General features: G+C 44.0%; 1 protein-coding gene across 2 annotated transcripts in view; it reads right to left on the reverse strand.

The window, feature by feature from the left end:
• Positions 1-19,841: 19,841 nt before the first annotated feature.
• SLC26A8 (solute carrier family 26 member 8) overlaps positions 19,842-22,428 on the reverse strand; it is a 90,832-nt gene continuing 88,245 nt past the window's right edge. For both annotated transcript variants that reach the window (XM_027525294.1, XM_027525295.1), the window contains 3 exons: positions 22,221-22,275; positions 21,936-22,120; positions 19,842-20,634 (listed from right to left, as the gene is read on the reverse strand). In XM_027525294.1, the coding sequence (XP_027381095.1) occupies positions 20,215-20,634; positions 21,936-22,120; positions 22,221-22,275 (660 nt within the window). In that variant the 3' untranslated portion in view covers positions 19,842-20,214. The remainder of the gene's footprint in view (positions 20,635-21,935; positions 22,121-22,220; positions 22,276-22,428) is intronic.

Here is a 22,428-nt window from a genome sequence, read left to right on the forward strand (position 1 = left end):
GCGCGCCTGCGCGCTGAGCGCGGAGCCTACCACCTGCTCGCGAGGAGGGGAGGGCGAGAAGAACGGGAGAGGAGGGAGGGGAAGAACGCCGAGCGTGAGCGCGCGCGCGGTGTTTGAGAAGCGAGCCTGGAAGCCTCGCAGTACGAGGTTTATTCCGTTCGCCGGGCGGTCGCCCCCTGAGGAATGGCGAACAGAGTGGCATAGAGGGTTCCCTGCGTGCTGAGTCAGAGCTCCGTAGCCGACTGTAGCCTGCCTTGGTTTCCTGGTCTGTAAAAGGGAGTGATCAGGTGTGTCCCAGTCCCTCCGCGGCGCTATTGTGAGGGCCAGTTGAGAAACTCTGTGAGGAAAATTGAGGGAGAAATTACAAGTAAGAAAAAGGAGTAGGAGCAACACAAGGACCGGAAGGAAGGAACCTGTGATTTTATCGTTACTGAAAAGCAAAGACTTTAAAAGTGAGTTTTCTCGTATAATTTCAAAGTCAAATGAAGACTGTTAAAGGAAGGAAGCGGGAGAATAAAACTTAATGTTTTCTTATTTTACCACTTTATCAACTTTTCAGTACAGATACACGCAGTTGTCTTTATAGAATAGTTAGTTTTATACTTTTCTAAGTGCTCTGTCTCATTTGATGTTCATGACAGCCTAAAGGCAAGATAATTATTACTTCCACTACACAAATAAGCTAACTCGGAGGGGATATGTACTCAGAACCTTGGTGTCCTGACACAGTGATCAGTCATCAAATACTTGTATAGCAGGGTTAGAAAAGTTTTTCTGTAAAGGGCCATGTAGTAAACTTAAAAGGCTTGGGGATCATAAGATCTGTTAACTATTCAGCTCTGCCACTAGAGCTCAAAAGCTTCTCAGTGCTCAAAACAAGCCTTATTTATGGTCCCTGAAACTTGAATTTCATGTAATTTTCCAGTATCATGAAATACTATTTTTCTGTTGATCTTTTCCCATGATTTCAACCATTCTTGGTTCAGGCCTTTGTTTGTCAACCCCTTTGTAAAGTACTACGGCAGGACAGGTGGAAGCCTGCAGATCCTTGCTCTTCTAGAAGTTACTGTAGTGGGGAAGACCGAGAAGTAATTAATTAACCGAGACGGGAAGATGAAAGTACAATAATGCTGCACAGGTCAAGCCTGGGGGCTTGGGCAGGATTTTATTGAGCAAAGTAGGTCACTAAGTCCAGCCAGGGAGGAGACAGCATTTGTGCTGGGTCTTGGGAAATGTGTAGGATTTCCAGAGGTGGAGGAGATGTCACGCATTCCTGAATGAGAAAATCAATTGAGCAAAAAGACACAGGCTTGGACACCTACAGGCAGGGACTGAGGCTGGTAATGACTGAAAAGATGAAGTAGAATGTGAGGCTGGAAATGTAGGTTTGCCAAATTTGAAATTTAGATAATTAATATCTGTTGCAGGGAACCTGAATGGTAGCATTTCTAGGCAGATTGCAAAAGAGGACAGCGCCTGTTGTCCAGGAAAACTACAACCCAGTTTCCTCTGAGTTCTGTCCTTGAAAACAAAAGGAGATTTGGGGCAGACATTGAAACCCTGGAGTCAGGATTCTGCCTGCTCAGGATTTAGAAAAGACAGGAGAGTGCTGGTGGTTCAGGAGAGTCCCAGAATGGGGAAATTACTTCCCACAGAAAGTAAACTCCATGGGAATTGGAGTGCTGCTTGGGTTTTCCTTGGTGTGTCCTCACTAACAAGCACTTATTAGGGTGTCTGACACTTACTAGGTGCTCAAATATTTGTCTAATCAAAGAATAAATGATGTGGGAATTCCCTGGTTGTCCAGCGGATAAGACCCCAAGCTCTCTCTGCCAAGGACCCAGGTTCGATCCCAGGTCAGAGAACTAAAAAATCCCAGACACCACAGGGTGTGGCTAAAAAAACAAATGACGTGCAGTTTATGAGAAAGGTCTGGATGAGGGAGAGAAAACACTGACAGGGACAATTGGAGAGCTGTGCTAAAACTCAAATAGGTTAGTGCCAATCCATCAAAAAGGAATGTGTAGCTTGGCATGAATCAGTCGCACCTATTCTGACCCTGGGTGACTGTTGCTTCTCTATCTCAAGAGCTTATCAGTCCTCTGTTTAATAACTCATTTGAGAATTTTTCCAGAGTCACTGTCAAGTTTATTGGACTGAGTTCCCAGAATTGACCATTTCTTCTTTTTCTTTCTTCTGTTTTCCCCCATTCTCCCAGCATGCTTCAGTTCTTCACACTTTTTCTACAGTTTCTATAATTGTTCACATAAGCTAGCTTGCTTGGGTTTCCCCCTATTCTAAAGCCTATATCATTTTTTATGCTTCTTGCTTTAAATGTAACCTTAAAAATCACCCCCCCCCCCATTTCACAAGGCTTAATCTATTTTGGATTTTACCCTTCCAGAAGTTATTCTTAAAAGTGGTGGCATTCTTTGGTATTCTCAATTACATGCATACTCCTCTCCCACAACTGTTTTTCTGCAAGTTCTTTTAAAAGTAGAATTCAGAGAACATAAATCGTTGTGGTTTTGCTGCTTATGGGCAGTGAGAATTTAATTTCTGCAAAGATCCCATTCCTTATGAGCTAATTTATTTACTAAGACCCTCCTGGATCTTCCCTAATGCTTCTTTGGAATTTTGAAATATGAGCACCTAAGTGTACCATACTTATTTCATCACACCCAACATTCCCTGGCTTGATTACCACAAACTCTCAAAGTTTTGATCTGAATTAAATCCAAAGTATCGCTTCCCCTTATGGATTTCCCTGTGTCCTGGGGAAGTAGACAAGAGAAGAAGAAAGTGAGAATAAAACAGATGCTTTATTTGAATAATATTCCCAGTAGACATCTGCATGATTGGAGAACCCCCACAGAACTTTGTCTTGCCTTTGTGATAATTTTGTGAAGTATATTGGGAAAATATAATTACATTGTAGGCTTGAATATCAGGAAACATGGCACAGTCAATAGAATAATTGGAGTGAACTGAAGAAAGGGATTGAGGGGCTTAAGGGAAACCAGCTAGGGATGGCGAGGCATCCAGGGACTAGCAACAGTGGGAGTGTTTACCACCCCAGGCCTGAAGAAACAAGGGTGGAAGTGTTACCAGAACCCAGTGAGGGCTTGTATTAGTTTGCTAGGGTTACCTTAACGAAGTACCATAGAGACTTCCCTGCTGATCCAGTGGTTAAGACTCTGCACTTCCTATGCAGGGGGCACAGGTTCGATCTCTAGTAGGGGAACTAAGACCCATATGCCATGAGGCCATAAAAAAGGTATCACAGACCAGGTGGCTTCAACAACAGATATGTATTGTCTCACAACTCTAGAGCCTAGAAGTCTGAAATCAAGGTGTCAGCAAGGTTGGTTACTTCTGAAAATTATGAGGGAAGGATTTGTCCTCTTTCCTTGGCTTGTGGGTGGCTTCCTGTTCCATGTCTCTTCAGATCATCTTCTCTTTATGTGTGTCTTGATTTATGTCCAGAGTTCCCCTTTTCATAAGGGCATCAGCCATATTGGATTAGGACCCATTCTCGAGCTCATTTTAATCCTCTGTAAAGACCCTATCTCCAAAAGGTCACCTTCTGAAGTCCTGGGGGATAGGATACCAATCCGTCTTTGAGGAGGGGGTACAATTCAACCCATAACAGAGCTGTAGTGGTAAGAAAGCACTACCTGAATACAGCTGTGCCCTTTGATAAAGGGATAAAACCATCACTTGTGTGTGTGCTAAGTCACTTCAGTCGTGTCTGACTGTGTGACCCTATAGATTGTAGCCCACCAGGCTCCTCTGTCCATGGGATTCTCCAGGGAAGAATACTGGAGTAGGTTGCCATGCCCTCCTCCAGGGGATCTTCCCAACCCAGGGATTGAACATGCGTCTCTTATGTCTCCTGCATTGACAGGCAGATGCTTGTATATTGGGGCCACCAGGGAAGCTCCAGCTGTCACCTAGCACGGAAATTAATACCCAGCTTCTTTATCTAATCATCCTCTCTGGGTACTGCCTCCCATTCACAAAACCCAACTGGAAGTTAGAAGACAGGGGTGCCTGGGTGATACAGTCCAGCCAGCCTCCCAAGGCACAGAGCAGGGTGGAGACGGCGGAGGGTGAGTCTGGAGGGGCAAACAGAATATCCAGCACAGCCTGTCTGGGCAGTCAGCAGGCTCCACCCAAAGCAGACCTCAGTTTCCAAGCGAGTAAGTCAGCCTCTTGGGCTCCCTGGTCCCTGGAGAGGCTTGAGAAATGAAGTTGCTTGGAGATATAAACCCCTTTCTGGCTTTGTTCTATAAAAGCTTCCCTGGTGGCTCAGCTGGTAAAGAGTCTGTCCACAATGCAGGAGACCTGGGCTCGATCCCTGGGTTGGGAAGATCCCCCAGAGAAGGGAAAGGCTACCCACCCCAGTATTCTGGCCTGGAGAATTCCATGGACTGTATAGCCCTTGGGGTTGCAAAGAGTTGGACAGGACCAAGCAACTTTCCCTTTTGAGACTTCCCTGGCAGTCCAGTGGTTAAGACTGTGCTGCCAATGCAAGCAACACAGGTTTGATCCCTGCTTGGGTAACTAAGAGGCTTGTGTGGTACAACCAAAAAATTAAAAAAAAAAAAAAAAAAACTTCACAAGGAAATTGTGCTGGACTGAAGAGTTGAGGGGAGTAGGTAGAAGAGATATAAGAATAAAAGCCTTGGCTCGGTGGGGTGGGAAACTCTTGCCTCCTCTTAGATGGCCTCCTCTGGCCACAGCATGAAGGTTGGGGGTGCGGGTTCTCTAGCAATGAAGAGGTTGCAGAGACTGGCGGTTCTGGAGGCAGGTGGAGCCCCTTCTCTGCTCCCTGGAGGTGTGCTGGCGAGGCAGTAGGGTGTTACAAACTGACCTAAGCTGATCGGGTCTAACTCTAAGTTCTTTATCCTTGGTAATGAACTTCTACCAGACAAGTCTGAGTGATGAGGACTTGTCTGCCCCACATCCTCACTCCTGGGATATAAAGGAAGCAAGTTTTGACTAAAATCTGCCACACACATTTGTTAACCTTCACTGGCAGGCAGGCACAGAACAGCTCTTATGACCTGTGTATGTTCTTTGAGGTCTCTGCCCTTTTGGAGGCTCTGACTGCAGGTTTAATTTCTAAAGTTTGGCAATCTCGAGGCCAAAATAAAGACAGTTTGAGAAACACATAAAAATGGGCAACATGGTTTAGACATTTGAGTTCTGATTTCTACCTGCTATGCAGTATCAGATCTGTTTTTCTTTTCCTTCTTTCAAATCCTTTCCACCAGGTCCACCCTCAGGACAAGGATTTATCAAGTACCTGCTGCAGCCCAGGCATGAGACTAAGGGCTTCAAGAAGCAGAGAAGAAAAAAACATAGACCTTGCCCAGTAGGACTTAATTATTAAAAAAAAAAAAAAATTGGTGGGGGGGATATAGTTGACTTACAATGCTGTGTTAGTTTCAGGTGTACAGCCAAGTGAGCCGTTTATACATATACAGATATCTGCTAATCCTTATATAGTAATGATTGTTTCCTGGACACTGTTGTCCCTCATCCCTCAAACAACTCTATGCGGTCAACACTATTATTATCATCTGTGTTTGACAGATGAGGAAGCTGAGGTACAACCAAAGTCACACAAACTATATAGTAAGAGGTAAGAGTTTTGAATCAGAGCAGCCAGGCTCTCAAATTCCTACTCTTCACCACACACCATATTATAAACATAATAGATGCATGAAGTACCACAGGAGCACAAAAAAAAAAGAGGCCCTCTCAGCTCAGGATTTGAGGAGGGGTAAGGAGAGAGACGTCTCCTGAATGAGATGACACTGTGCAGCATTGGAGAGCATCGAAAAAATGTCAGCTGGGAACAGAAGGCAGGGATGAAGCCCCATGTGGTATGTGGGGGAACCATAAACAGCTTAGCATCGCTGGAGTATAAAGTGCAAGGGGGAAGGTGGGAGGTAGTTTGCTCCACAAATGCTGATCGGGCCCTTTCTTTATGCAGGCACTTTGTTTGGTGCTGGGGGGTATAGCAGGGAGGTTAGAGCTTCTAAGGAACTTGAACTTGAGCTTTCCTTCCTTGGACTTCCCTGGTGACTCAGTGATAAAGAATGCACTTACCAATGCAGGGGACTCATGTTCCATCCCTGGTCCAGAAAGATTCCACATACCTCAGAGAAACTAAGCTTGTGCCACAGCTACTGACCCCACGAGCCCTAGAGCCCATGCTTCACAATGAGAGAAGCCCCTGCAATGAGAAGCCCCGCAACTGGAGAGGAGCCTCTGCTCGCCGCAACTAGAGTAAGCCTGTGCATAGCATCGAAGACCCAGCACAGCCCAAAACACAAAAACACTTTGTCTCCTTCCTCACTAAAATAACTTTTTGAAATTATCCCTGTGCAACGCACTCAACAAACTAGGAATAGAACTTCCTCAACCTGATAAAGGCTGAGGAAAAAACCCACAGCTATCAGCATATTTAATGATGAAAGACTGAAAGCTTTCTCCCTAAGATCAGGAACAAGAAAAGGATGTCCACTCTCAGCATTGGTATTCAGTCACGTGCTGAAGGCTTTAGCTAGGGTCACTAGACAAGAAAATTACATAAAAGGCATACAAACTGGAAAGGAAATTGACAATTTAAAATAGTGTTACATCACAGTTTTGAATGCCATTCTGTGGAATTTAAATACAATAGCAATTTGATATCCATTGTCATATACTTTCGGAGAAGGCAATGGCACCCCACTCCAGTACTCTTGCCTGGAAAATCCCATGGATGGAGGAGCCTGGTTGGCTGCAGTCCATGGGGTCGCTAAGAGTTGGACATGACTGAGTGACTTCACTTTCACTTTTCAGTCTCATGCATTGGAGGAGGAAATGGCCACCCACTCCAGTGTTCTTGCATGGAGAATCCCAGGGACGGGGGAGCCTGATGGGCTGCCGTCTATGGAGTCACACAGAGTGACTACTGCTGAAGTGACTTAGCAGCAGCAGTAGTCATACACTTTTATATGTAAAAAAATAAAATCATTGTTAATTATAAGAAATTTTACATTACCTCCTTTTCTCCTTGAACTTGTATTTCTATTTCATTTTAGTCTCACAGAAGTTCATCCTCAGGTAATACAATTTTATGCTTAAAAGCCTTGTTTTGGGACTTCCCTGGTGGTCCTGTGGCTAAGACTCCACGTTCCCAATGCAGGGCCCTGAGTTCAATCCCTGGTAAAGAAACTAGATCCCACATGCTGCAACTAAAACTTTAAATGCCACAACCAAAAAGAGAAAAAGATCCTGGATGCCACAACAAAGATTAAAATGCCACAACTAAGACCTGGCAAAGTCAAATAAATTTTAAGAAAAAGTCTTGCTCATCCTGTCATCCCTCACCACATAAATGTGCATTAACATTGTAATTTAGTTTCCAAAGACATTTCTTAAGATCATGGTCCTCTAAAAACTCTTACCTATCATGAATATCACAGCATGATAAATCAAAATAACGTACAGGATCATTTTGTGATAGATGAAATTTTGTTGCAAATATACATCAGTGCAAAGGTAGGTGATGTTTCTTAATGAGGCCTGCATTATTCTATTCATTTTTTTGGTAATGGGTGAGAAAACTTGGTCACATAAAATAAAAATTTTTTATATATGGGAATAGAAAGGGTTTGGCACAGCAATATAATTTAAAACATTTCCTTCCAAATGTGCCAAAAATAACATGGTAATCATCAAAATTTATATTCATGGCCATCAACAGACAATTCCAAGAGGTCCTTATTCATTTTGTTGAAAGCAGGTAATTGGAAACCATCTGACTTGCAAAAAGATGTGTTATCCAGTCATTAAAGTTATTTACTGTCTCAATCCAAACGGCAGTATTTCAACGTATTCCTTCGTTTGGACCCTTGAGAGGTTTATACACCCTCAGCCAGTGTACCTGAGCATTTTTTGGTGGAGGGAGAGGACTTTTTGTTTGATTGCCTCACTGCTCCTTGGAAGGACAGTGAATTTTGTTCACTGCTGTATCTCCAGGGCCTAAAAGAAAAGTGTCAGATACGTAGTAGGTTCTCAGTAAATTATCTTCAGGAATGTTATGAAAAAAATATCTTTTCATACGGTTCATGGGCTTCTCACGGAAAGAGTACTGGAGCGGTTTGCCATTCCCTCCTCTAGTGATCATGTATGGATGTGAGAATTGGACCCTAAAGAAAGTTGAGCGCCGAAGAGTTGGTGTTTTTGAATTGTGGTGTTGGAGAAGACTCTTGAGAGTCCCTTGAATAGCAAGGAGATCAAACCAGTTAATCCTAAGGAAATCAAACCTGAATATGCATTAGAAGGACTGATGCTGAAGCTGAAGTTTCAATACTTGGGCCACCTGATGCGAACCGCTGACTCACTGGAAAAGACCCTGATGCTGGGAAAGATTGAGGGTGGGAGAAGAGGGTGACAGAGGGCAAGATGGTCGGATGGCATCACTGATTCAATGGGCATGAGTTTGAGCAAGCTCTGGGAAAGTGTGAGGGACAGGGAAGCCTGGCGTGCTGCAGTCCATGGGGTCTCAAAGAGTTGGATGTGACTTGGTGACTGAACAACAACAACACTAAAGAATGTAAAAACCACGGTGTCTGGGTGTGTGTATGGTGGGCAGTGGTAGGGGGTAGGTGGGGACAGGGAGAAGAGGCAGAGACACAGAGGCACTCGGTGTACTGATTTGCATTTTTCAATTTAAAGACATCAAGAAGCCACCTTTCCCCAGATGGAAGCAGCACTGAGTAAAGAGAAAGCCTCGGCAATTCAGTGGTTGGGACTTGGTGCCCTCATGTCAGAGGCCCGTATTTGATCCTTGGTGGGGGAACTAAGATCTTAAAAGCCAAATGATGCAACACCACCACCAAAAAAAAAACACCTCATCTTTGGTATCTCACTTGGGGTTGAATTTCAGCTTTGACATTGAATAGCTTTGACTTTGGGCAAACTCTTGGTCTTAGAGTCTTAACCTGGATAAAAACAATAACTGTTCCGCTCAAGGAGAGGCACTGGAGGAAATGACAATTAAATATGGTATTACCCGTTAAGTACCTGCCGCATTGCATGCACTCAGTCAACAGGCATCTTCCTTCATTTGGACTTGTTCTGAACCTTCACTGCTGCAGATGTTAAGCAATACAAGATGGGAGAGTTGAGGCTTCAGCTGGAGTCCAGGGCAGGGGGACTCCTGTGCTGTTTCCTCATCTAGGAAACAGGGGTCATAACAGCCCTGCCTCATGGGGTTGTTGTGCAGAATAATGTGCTAACTTTTGCAAAGTGCTTAGAACAGAACTTGACACACAATCAAGAGTTAATAAATGAGTGCTACCTGGGAGAGAAGGTGCACCTGATCATAGCAGAGTGGAAGAGTGGGGACCATCTGAGTTAATAAATGAGTGCTACGGGAGAGAAGGTGCACCTGATCATAGTAGAGTGGAAGAGTGGGGACCATCTGAGTTGCCTTGTCTTTATTTCTTTAATTTTGATATTTTATTTGGCCACACTGGGTCTTCGCTGTGGCATTTGGGATCTTTGATTTTAATTGTGGCACACCAACTCTTAGTTCGGCATGAGGGGATCTATTTCCATGATCAGGGATCAAACCCAGGCCCCCTGTGTTGAGAGTCCGGAGTCTTAGCCACTGAACCACCAAGCAAGTCCCTCCCACACACTGTTAATCAGAATGTTTCAGAGGCGGGTTCTATGGAGGAATGAACACCAGTGGGGTGAGTTTCAGTGAGTATAGCAGGTTAAGGGCACCATGTGTATCTGTGGCCACAAGAACAGCATACTTCCTTCAAGGCTCCCACCGCTCCAAAGCACTGCCTGCTATTGGTCACAATCTTATAATCAATGGGTAAAGTGGGGGAAATATGGAATAACTTCCAGTCCAGGTGTCAGAATCTCTTCAGCCATGAAAGAGGAAGCTGTAGTGAAAATGTGGGCCTGAGCTCCAAGAGATGCTTGCCTGTCAAAGAGAAAAAAATCAGTATAGGAGACACTTCTCAGCCACAGAGCAGTCCCAGAAGAGGAAATGTTGCCTTACAATAGGGATTAAGCCCTTCAAAGAATTCTTCAAGGAGAAACCAAAACTGTGCCACTGAAACTCCTCAGGTTGTTGAAATAAGCATCGAAATTGATAATAATTCATGTGTCACGCCAGGAATAAGACTTGCAAGAGGAGATTTCTGCTACTGGCATGCTCCACAGGATATGTTCTGCAGAAAGCTTGGTGGAGGGAATTTCCTGGTGTCCAGTGGTTAGGACTCGGTGCTCTCATGGCCAGGGCCTGGGGTCAGTCCTTGGTTGTGAACTAAGATCCCGCAATTCTCATGGCAAAAATAAATAAAAAGGTTTGGTGGTACTCAAAGTGGACTTCAAAAGAGAGAGGGGCACAATGGCATAAGCTCTGTGCGTGATATTAACGTCATTTCCAGCAGCACTATAGAAAGTCACTCTGAGACAGAAGTTGCAGGATACTGTGGGCTGGGGTTTTCCCATGAAGACTTACTAACAGTTGAATCTCCTCTTTTCTAATAACACACACACACACACACACACACACACACACACCTTTCTAGATTAATGCTTGAGAAATGTCCTTTTCCTGCTGGCTCAGGTTAAACCCCAAAATGGACTTTGAGTAAACAACACATTCCTGGAACTTCCCTGGTGGTCCAGTGACTAAGACTCTGGGCTCCCAATAGACCCCTGTTTGGGGAACTAGATCCCACATGCTGCAGCTAAGACCCAGTGCAGCCAGATAAACAAATAAATTAATTAAAAAAAAAAACCCAGCATATTCCTGTGAGCCCATATTCAGCATTTTTTGATACATTTGCTCCATCCTTGGCTTCTACAGAAGATCAAAAGGATGAGCTTAGAGAGAGAAGGCAGCTTAGTATTGAAAAAGAAGTTGATCCCCTTCCCAATGCACAAATACATGCATTTTAAGACCTTTCACATGTTAATTTGTTATATAAATGGGACCCAAAGTCAGCTCCTGGAATGACTGAAATAAATCAGAACGATTCTGCAATTTCACAAGCTAATTGTGACTCAGAAGAGGATACAACCACCCAGTGTTTACAGACACGTAGGCAGAGGCAATGTCAGGTATTAGTGTCTGGAGACAGCCATGCCCATGTTTGCAGTCAGGGAGCTTGGGATAAACAGAGTTGATTACACCAATAAACAGGCTGATTATTTACACTGCTCTCATGCCTGATTAGCCTTCCCTGACGACTCAGATGGTAAAGCATCTGCCTGCAATGCAGGAGACCCGGGTTCAATCCCTGGGTTGGGAAGATCCCCTGGAGAAGGAAATGGCGACCCACTCCAGTATTCTTGCCTGGAAAATCCTATGGATGGAGGAGCCTGGTAGGCCACAGTCCATAGGGTCGCCAAGAGTCGGACACGACTGAGAGACTTCACTTCATGCCTGATTTGCTTTAGATTACAGGCAGTCCCTGTCACTAGTGAGTGATGGACCATTTCGAAGCAGAAGCTATTCCTGAAGAGAAACCTAAGGCCCATTTGTGCTCGGGGGCTCAATGAAGAGTCCTCTTCTCTGTGAGCCTCCATCGTGACAACAGATCCCTGCCTGCTTGAATTGAACAGTGGAATCCCAACTTTAGTTTTAACGCTCACGACCCTTACACAATTCACTGTAACAGGACTTTTGATGAAGATCCCAGTTCTTGCATGGTTTTTGAACCGCTGCTTACTATATCAGCAAACAGGACATTTTCTTTAAGGCTGCAATGTATCTGCCATGCAGTCATCTGCAGGTGCCCCACAAATTGTGCTACTGATGGGCTCCCTTTACTTGCCCTTAGTGTTCCAGGGTTTTTATTTACTTATTTATTTATATTTACTTGGCTGAGCCAGGTCTTAGTCGCAGCATGTGGGATCTTCAGTCTTCCTTGTGGCATGTAGGATCTTTAGTTGTGGCGTGTGGGATCTAGTTTCCTGACCAAGTGCTCTGTATTAGGAGTGCGGAGTCTTAGCCAGTGGACCACCAGGAAAGTCCCCTACAGGGTTTTTTTTTTTTTTTTAAGTGTTATTATAAACAAAGAGTTCACTGGCTAGAATGAGAAACAGTCAAGGCCAAGTAAACTCTCTCATCCACAAGTGAAGTGAAGTCGCTCAGTCGTGTCCGACTCTTGGCGACTCCATGGACTGTAGCCTACCAGGCTCCTCCGTCCATGGAATTTCCAGGCAAGAGTACTGGAGTGGGTCGCCATTTCCTTCTCCAGGGGATCTTCCCAACCCAGGGATCAAACCCGGGTCTCCCGCACTACAGGCAGATGCTTTACCGTCTTAGCCACCAGGGAAGCATTACTTAGATCTACTTTTACAAGCATCAAACAGTACAGCTATGCAAGCACACATATCCATGTTAGGCTTCTTTTGTACAGTAAAAGAGCTTAGTGTTAGTACCTGTCGGACATGATTGGCTGTTACTTAGATAAACGTGGTGCCTATGGAGATGACAGAGGATAGAGCTACAGGTGTTCAGGAAGGCTTTACTAACATTTAGCTGATTTAGTTAACAGTCAGTTTTTAATAGGCTTCCCAGGTGGCACTAGTAGTAAAGAACCTGCCTGCCAATGCAGGAGACTCAAGAGACCTGGGATCAATCCCTGGGTCAGGAAGATCCTCTGGAGGAGGGCATGGCAACCTCCTCCAGTATTCTCGCCTGGGGAATCCCATGGACAGAGGAACCTGGCAGGCTATATAGTCCATAGGGTCACAAAGAGTTGAACACAACTGAAGCGATTTAGCACCCATGCATGCAAGTTTTTAATGGCTGCTCTTGGGCATTTGCTATGAAGAATTCCATTCTTACTGAAGAACAAATTATTAACACTGGATGAATATTACAACAGTGTGACTAATGTTTGAAATTTTTCTAAGAATCTTTCTATAAACTTTCAAAAGTAGCAATGTTTGTAGTTACTATAAATCAAGCTTTGGAAGCCCCCCAAAATAAAGACTGCTTTCCTTTTAGGAAAAAAAATGCTAATTTCTGGCACAAGGGCATAGTGCATTTAAGTGTTGCTGTAGTTAATACTCAGTCTCCTAGTCGCTTTCATAAAAGTTACTGTTAAGTAAACCAGATTTCTGCCAACTCCGTAGCGTTTCCTTAAATTTATGACATTGAATAAAGGACACTGGAAACAAACTTGTGGGCCTGGAGCTGCCTAGAGGGCTGAGGCCAGGTGGGAGCATCCGGCAGAGTTCCAGGTTGTTCATCTTAGTCCTTGAGAACAAGAAATGCATGCTGGGATGAGGGCATTTTAGATTTAATCAGAGCACCCACGAATTTGGTAAAGTTTTAGAGTTCTATAACTTTGGGAGTTCTAAACTACCACACAATTGCTCTCATCTCACACACTAGTAAAGTAATGCTCAAAATGCTCCAAGCCAGGCTTCAGCAATATGTGAACTGTGAACTTCCTGATGTTCAAGCTGGTTTTAGAAAAGGCAGAGGAACCAGAGATCAAATTGCCAACATCTGCTGGATCATGGAAAAAGCAAGAGAGTTCCAGAAAAACATCTATTTCTGCTTTATTGACTATGCCAAAGCCTTTGACTGTGTGGATCACAATAAACTGTGGAAAATCCTGAAAAAGATGGGAATACCAGACCACCTGATCTGACTCTTGAGAAATTTGTATGCAGGTCAGGAAGCAACAGTTAGAACTGGACATGGAACAACAGACTGGTTCCAAACAGGAAAAGGAGTTCGTCAAGGCTGTATATTGTCACCCTGCTTATTTAACTTATATACAGAGTACATCATGAGAAACGCTGGGCTGGAAGAAGCACAAGCTGGAATCAAGATTTCCGGGAGAAATATCAATAACCTTAGATATGCAGATGACAACACCCTTATGGCAGAAAGTGAAGAGGAACTAAACAGCCTCTTGATGAAAGTGAAAGTGGAGAGTGAAAAAGTTGGCTTAAAGCTCAACATTCAGAAAACCGAAGATCATGGCATCTGGTCCCATCACTTCATGGGAAATAGATGGGGAAACAGTGGAAACAGTGTCAGACTTTATTTTTTTGGGCTCCAAAATCACTGCAGATGGTGACTGCAGCCATGAAATTAAAAGACGCTAACTCCTTGGAAGGAAAGTTATGACCAACCTAGACAGCATATTCAAAAGCAGAGACATTACTTTGCCAACAAAGATTCGTCTAGTCAAGGCTATAGTTTTTCCTGTGGTCATGTATGGATGTGAGAGTTGGACTGTGAAGAAGGCTGAGCACCGAAGAATTGATGCTTTGAACTGTGGTGTTGGAGAAGACTCTTGAGAGCCCCTTGGACTGCAAGGAGATTCAACCAGTCCATTCTGAAGGAGATCAGCCCTGGGATTTCTTTCGAAGGAATGATGCTAAAGCTGAAACTCCAGTACTTTGGCCACCTGATGCGAAGAGTTGACTCATTGGAAAAGACTCTGATTCTGGGAGGGATTGGGGGAGGAGGAGAAGGGGACGACAGAGGATGAGATGGCTGGATGGCATCGCTGACTCGATGGACGTGAGTCTGAGTGAACTCTGGGAGTTGGTGATGGACAGGGAGGCCTGGCGTGCTGTGATTCATGGGGTTGCAAAGAGTCGGACATGACTGAGTGACTTAACTGAACTGAACTTTGGGAGGGAAGAATCCCTTTATTATATGACAACTCTGTGCTTTCTAGTAAAGCAAGAGAAACACTCCAGAATGTTCACAGGATTTATCACTAGGGAATGAAAGTACAGATTTCTTCCCCTCAGTTCAGTTCAGTTCAGTGACTCAGTCATGTCCGACTCTTTGCGACCCCACAGACTGCAGCACGCCAGGCCTTCCTGTCCATCACCAACTCCCGGAGTTTACTCAAACTCATGTCCATTGAGTTGGTGATGCCATCCAGCCATCTCATCCTCTGTTGTCCCCTTCTCCTCCCGCCTTCAATCTTTCCCTGCATCAGGGTCTTTTCCAATGAGTCAGCTCTTCGCATCAGGTGGCCAAAGTATTGGAGTTTCAGCTTCAGCATCAGTTCTTCCAATGAATATTCAGACATGATTTCCTTTAGGATGGACTGGTTGGATCTCCTTGCAGTCCACAGGACTCTCAAGAGTCTTCTCCAGCACCACAGTTCAAAAAATTTTCCCCTCTACTCCCTGCTTTTCTGTATTTTATAGATTTTCATTAAAGAGTATTATTCTTACAATGAAAACTGTATTTTGAGGACTTCCCTGGAGGTCCATTGGTTAGGATTCCACGTTTCCATCACTGGGGCCGGGGTTCATTCCCTGGGTGGGAATTAAGATCCTGCATGTTGTCTGATGCGGCCAGAAAAAGACACAAAAAGCTATATTTCACAAAGAGTCGGACACAACTGAGTGAGTTTCACTTTCACTTCAAAACTACATCACAAGCTCAAAAACGTCTCCATCAGCAGATTTTTAAGATAAGACAAAACTAATTCAAGCATGAGGTTCCTTTGATTTTGTTAAGTCCAATATTCAGAGCAGTATTCAGAGAGTTTTTAGAAAGACTTTGTCCCAATTTAGGGGAATAATTTAGCCCTACACAAATGATGTTGTAGTCTCACCTAACAATGCATCCAAGTCATACCTGAAGTGATCAAACTGTTTCCCAGAACAAAACGCAAGATTTTTCTTGGTGCCCACCCCAACCGGACACTTGCTCCACGGCAGATGTAGCGCCCCTGCTCATCCTTGGCCCATCAAGAACCTCGGGTTTATCCCACTTAGTCTCAATTGAGCCCGGCTCAGGTGTCATTTCTTCGCTTCTCTGACGCATTTTCTTTCTAACCCTTCCTGTCATCTATATTTCCATACTTTCATTTAGGAGGCATGACACTCCCTCCCCACATGGCCTATTTGTAAGCTTGGAGCTTCCTGAGGGGAGACATCGTGTTTTATTCATTCTTTTATCCTCATGCTTCTCATAGTGTGGTGGTTTAAAAATGGCCATAAATTATTTCCCCTACAAGAAGTGGAGTATATGGGACTTCCCTGGCAGTCCAGTGGTTAAGATTTTGCCTTCCAATGATTTGATCCCTGGTTGGGGAGCTAGGATCTCACATGCCTTTCAGCCAAAAAACCAAAACATAAAACAGAAGTGATATTGTAATAAAGACTTGTTAAAAAATTAGTAGAGGTTATTTGCCCTCACACTGAATTAAGGCTGGCCTTGTCACTTTACTTTGATTAGCAGAATGTGGTGGATGACACACTGCCTTGATCCACCGTGTGAAGTCCAGGTACCCTTCTGGAGAAATCTTGCAGAGAAAAAGATCACTGCCTGGCCAGTTTCCAGTTCTTCCCTCCATCTCAGCAGAGACCCCACGACTTGTGAGCAAAGCCATCTTCAATTCTAGCCCCAGGCGGATCTCTAGATGACTACAGCCTCATGAATGGGCCCAGGTAAACCCAGCCCAGATTGAGGATTGTGAGCAAATATATGACTACTGTTTAAGCCACTAAATTTTGGGTCCATTGTTACACAGTAATAGATTATGGAAACATGGAGTATTTGGGATACAGTGAGTCTTCCAATAAGTATGTGTTTAATTAAATTTAACTGTAGGAGCCTGGATGGGTAAAATTAGTCTGGATGACCCTCAAGTTCCTTTTTAGCACTGAGATTCTATGATCTCAAGATTATTATGCCATCATGGATTATGGATTTTGCCATTACTTCCTGTATTTCTACTGATAAATGAGCATTGAATCTAGATGCAGTATAGTTAAGTCATTGGGCATGTTAGTCCATTTGGGCTGTTATAACAAAATACAATAGAATGAGTGGTTTATAAATAGCAGAAATTTATTTCTCACAGTTTTGGAGGCTGGGAAGTCCAAGATCAAAGTGCTGGCAGGTTAGGTGTCTGGTGGAAACCCACTTCCTAGCTCATGGATGGCTGTTTCCTTGCTGTGTTCTCATAGAGTGGGAGGAGGGATCTCTCTGAGGCCTCTTATTTAAGGCCAGTAATCCCATTAATAATTATAAGGGTGACCTAATTACCTCCCAAAGGCCCCATCTCCTAATACCATTATCTTGGGGATTAGGATTTCAACATATGAATTTGGGACAACACATTTAGACCATAGCATTCCATCTCTGGCTCCCCAAACTTCATGACCTTCTCACATAGCAGCAACTCAAAGGTCTAAGTGCAAAGTCTCATCTAAATATCATCTAAATAAGATATGGGTAAGATCAAGTTACAATCCATTGGGCTTTGTGATGTTTAATGGATTTAAAGACAGCTACCTAGGGCCACCTATTTTGACGAATTTTTTTCCAAACTTACTTTTCTACAGTTCTATTGATTTCACTTAGTTTTTAATACGCATTAATATAAATCATACCCCTATAATCCATTTACTGTAGAACATAGCCACTTTGAGGTCTTTTTTTTTCAGTGAAAGTGAAAAAGTCACTCAGTCGTGTCCAACTCTTTGCAACCCCATGGACTATACAGTCTATGGAATTCTCCAGGCCAGAATACTGGTGTGAGTAGCCTTTCCCTTCTCCAGGGGATCTTCCCAACCCAGGGATCAAATTGGGGTCTCCTGCATTGCAGGCAGTTACTTTACCAACTAATCCATCAGGGATTTGTGCTAAAATAATTATACTTTCAGATCTGGCCTATACTAGTTTTTTGGGCTTTAGAATTTTTCTCCAATTTCCCATGAGAGATATAAAATCTGCAATGATGACCATGCAATGAAAGTGAGCCAACCAATCCAAACCATGGCATTTTGTAAAGTTTGAAATGTCAGAATTTCAGGTGACCTGCATTTTGGAAGAAGACTCAGCCTTTGAATTGTTGCTCACTTTATTCTTTCTTTAATGCTGGACTATTTACAATCAGTTGACCATTTTTATTCTTATTTTGGGTGGGGATGGATGCTATGGGTTTATAGAGAATGTTCTTTAAAGATAGACTGTAGTCCAAGCATCAGGTTGGTCATTCTGAGGTCATGCATGAAAGTCAATTTTTAGCTCTGTTGCAGTTATAACAGAAAGAACCAAAGTCTAAACTCTACCAGTGTCAGAAGCCAGGTCAGAAAGACCTTCTGCTGATGGAAATTTGGGCATGAAAGGGAGCTGGGATGAGAGGGCAGCCATTCACAGAAACTGGGCTCTCCATGCACTTCCTAGTCTCCTGTTTTAAATGTGAAATGTTTTCTTGGTTTTGAAACGTTTCTGTGCCTGTTCCTGCCACAGTTCAATGTTCCTGACAGTTCATTCCTGGTCTGACCCAGTTTCTGGTTGAACCCTTGGGGCCATGGTAATCACCCTGAGGCTCCACCTGTGGGTGTCCCTGACTGCCCAGCTTCTGTACTTACCCACGGTCACCACTCTTGGTCACCCGTCTGGTTCTGCTTTCCTAGCAGTCATTGGGCCCTGCTTTAAGTCTCTCTCTTGTCTATCCGATGCAAGGCCATATGCCATCACCATAGGAAGAGCTTCTGTGATAGATGCTTTGAGAGGACCTCTTTGAGAGGACCTGCACCCAAGATAGGTACAGGTCCTCCTGATGTTATGCCCTCTGGGTTTCTGGTATTTTATCTTCAGGGTACTTATCACAATTTATAATTATTTTTGTCATCTATACTGCTTGTTTTGTGTCTTCAGCACTTGGGACCATGGTTGGCACATAGTAGGAGTTCAGTAAATGTGCTGAGTAAACAGGAACAAACGAAGCTTGTGACTTGGGCTCCCACCTCTTTTAAGGTTGTCTATGATTGTATATGACCTTGGGCTAGTTACAAAACTTATGTCTCACTTTATACATGTGTCAGGTAGGGAGGGATATTACTATTTTACTTAGCCCACAGTTGGGGTGCTGTAGCAGATGCTTAATGTCTGCAGAATGAGTAAATGCACCTGCTAGCTCTGTGATAAGAGACACACTTTAAAAAGTATTTCTTTCATCTAACAGGTGAGAGAAGTTGATTATCTAAGCAAGAGGAATCTTGTTTACTGAGTGGGAAATAAAATTCAGTATTCCATATGCCTTTGCCCAGGAGATTATATTTCTCTTCAGGTTGTACCTTAATACTAGACTTTTTTAATGGAGGAGGGGAAATTTTCTTTAATGAATTTGGACCAAACTAGTGACTTGATTGACTTTCTCCATTCCTAAGGAGTTTGTGTCTGTCACAGATTTTAACTGAATTTGGCCCACTGACAGTACAGATTCTAGATTGCCTGTATCTTAAAAACCTGTAAGAAAGAAGTAATGGTGAAGGTAATCTGAAGACCACGGGGAGTTGTATAGAGCTAACATTCACATCAGGTGGTCCAGTTTATTGGCCTTCTGAAACTGTCAAGATCCTGACCTTGGAGTGATGGCAAAACTGTTTTCAGCTTAACAGTTCTTTGTACTACAGGCCTTCACAGGCTGGCCTGACTTAACCTGCCTATTTCCCCCAGTACAGTGGAGATAGTAGAGTGTCAGTCGCTCAGTCGTGTCCGATTCTCTGTCCATTGAATTTTCCAGGCAAGAATACTGGAGTGGATTGCCATTTCCTACTCCAAGGGATCTTCCCAACCCAGGGATTAGAACCTGAGTCTCCTACATTGCAGGTGGATTCTTTCACATCTCAGCCACCAGGGAAGCCACAGTGGAGATAACTTACATATAAAGTACAGATGCTACGCAGTTTTTCTTTCTATTGCTCCTTTCTTCCCGTGTACCCACTTCTGGAATTTCTTCCCCCTGACATTTTCTTCAGCATATAGAATTTAGAGAAGAGAGAAGATGCAGGAAGGGTCCAGATATAACTAGAGTTATGTATTTTATTTGAGCCTCATCTCTTTGGAGGAAGGGGAACAGAGATGAGGGGAATAAGTTAGAGGTGGTCTGAAAAAAAATCTCAAGGGTGAGGGGTATGAAGAAGGAAGTCCTCAGTGGAACCTCTGGTGAAGATGAGATGAAGTGAGCCTGGATAAGGAATTCAGAGATAATTCTTGGTTGGTTAGCATTGTGATCTGGGAGTGCGATCCCAGTGCTGAGCACGGAAGGAGGCCAGCAGGTGGAGGAGTCACCAAGCAAGTACTGCTAGTTTGTAAGTAACCTGCATCTCCGGGCCAAGTGGCCCTGTTTGGGTGGGGAGGATTTGCCAAGGAAATGTGATGCCTTACTCCTAGATCTCCAAGGCATCCTCACTGGTGTCAGCCTTGGATGTATATGGTTTCACATTTTGATGTCTCCTGTCTACTGACTGTGTCCTAGCCTGAGTCTGAGTTGGGGATCTGGGAATTATAGCCCTAAACAGAGACCAGTACTTCTGCCTATTCGGCTTGGGACTGGCCTCTGGCTCAGGCTCGAGCTCTGTCTCTTGATCCAGCTCGGATTCAGGCTCCAGCTCTGACTCAGGCTCCACCTCACGATCCAGGTCTAGGTCCAGATCCAGCCCATGGTCTTTAGACATCTGTATCGTGGAATATAGATCCAAGTCTGATTCCTCCTCCATCTCTGGGTCTGGGAGTAAGGAGAAGCCTGGACTTTTACTTCTGGGGGCTTCTATAAGACTTCTGTTTGTTTTATGTCTTGATTCTTCTTTCTGAAATACACACAGTTAGATGGGTTAAAACTTCCCAAGTACATTTAATTTTGAACAGTCAAGGAATTTCAGAATATAGTAGGACTTAATGTACCAGAAAGCACGGGTTCCTGGCAAAGTAGAAAATATTTCTGGCCTAAATTTGCTTTTCATCTTCTTGGCACTCTCTAGTTTCCCAGTTACTTACTATGCTTCAGGCTCCATTAATCCATAACCTCCAACTTCTCTAGTTTTTCTAAGCCAGCCTGGATTTCATGATCATCCAGTTAAACAACTGTGGTCTTGTCAGCATTCCCGAATGTCTTGTCTTCTTGATTTTACTTGTCTTTCCAACCCCCTAATGTATAGTATGTCCCCTACATACAAACCAAGTTGCGAGCTTCCAAAGATGTGAATGCGCATCTGGTTCCAGCAAGGAAGCAGAACCTCTGCCTGTCAATGTTAGGCATGAGTGACATTGCAGCTTGCCCTCCATCTCCTATTGCTGACGATCCTTCAGCTCTACCATCTCCCACCTCTTTTCCCTGCCTCCAGTCAGTAACTCTTCTTACCTGTTCACTCGATGCCAGCCCCTGGATGCCAGCTGTTGTCCTGTACTATTGTACTTTGCAAGGTACTGTAAGACTTGAAATGTTTATTTTTTTGTGTTTGTTTTTATGTGTTATTTGTGTGGAAAGTATTATAAACCTATTACAGTACAGTACTATACAGCCAATTGTGTTACTTGGGTACCTAGGCTAGCTTTGTTGGACTTATGAACGCACTCTGGGAGCAGAACTCATTTGTATGTAGGGGACTTAGTATAATCCCTGGCACTGCGTGTAAGGCCCTTCATGACCTGGACCCTTGCTGTCTTCTTCAGCTTTGCATCTGTCCATAATCCCTACCTTTTGCTCTAGTCATAAATAGACTGACAGATCTTTACGTCTGGAAGTTTGTCAGTTTTATTATTCATCCCAAGGGTAGGGTAGGGGCATAGCTAAGGGAGATATTTAAAATAGGTGTTAATCGGTAAGGCACTGGCAGTAACCGAGCTTGCTGTGAAAGGATTCTCGAGGCCCCTTCTGGGTGGGGTAACCCTTCTTCGGTTGGGAAAGGATCCTGAATGACATGCAGATGTCATGGCAGTGTGGGAACCTGGGGACCAGGTTGACTGCTCTTTACCAATTGGTAAGGGAACCCTCCAGCATCTCACATTCTGGGACAGCCACACTCAAACCTGCCCTGCACATTGCTCATCTCTCTCTAATTAGACGTTCCCCCTACCTCCCCCCAATTCCCATTGCCTCACATCATCCAACCTTGTCTGTCTCTGAGAAGGTTTCCTGTATGACAGTCTCTGATTCGTCCACACTTAACTCGGAGGACTCTGGCAACTTCCTTGACAAAGCAAATAGCACAGCATCGTGGAGGGTGAGGAACAGCTGGGCCTTAGTGATGCCAGCATCAAAGAAATCATTCTTCTCAAGTGACCTGACCACAAAAGCTACAAACCAAACCAGGAACATACACAGGGTCAGACACCTGGGGAGGAGAGGACCCACGATTCAAAACGCAGCCCTCTGCCTGGGAGGAGGGATACTCACAGTGACACCCTGCAATGAGCACCAAGATGTTGGCGTTTTGGAAAGCGCTGAACATCTGTGGGGAGAGAGTAAAGCAGTGATAGAGGTCTTCACACTCAGGAGAGGACAGGGCCTTTGAATTCGCTGAATTTTCCAATCTCTTTGGTCATTCACTTGTCTGGGGTATATGTACCTCATACCCATTCAGCTCTGTAAACATCTGATGAGC

This window comes from Bos indicus x Bos taurus, chromosome 23, assembly GCF_003369695.1.
Source record: "Bos indicus x Bos taurus breed Angus x Brahman F1 hybrid chromosome 23, Bos_hybrid_MaternalHap_v2.0, whole genome shotgun sequence".
Classification (NCBI taxonomy): domain Eukaryota; kingdom Metazoa; phylum Chordata; class Mammalia; order Artiodactyla; family Bovidae; genus Bos; species Bos indicus x Bos taurus.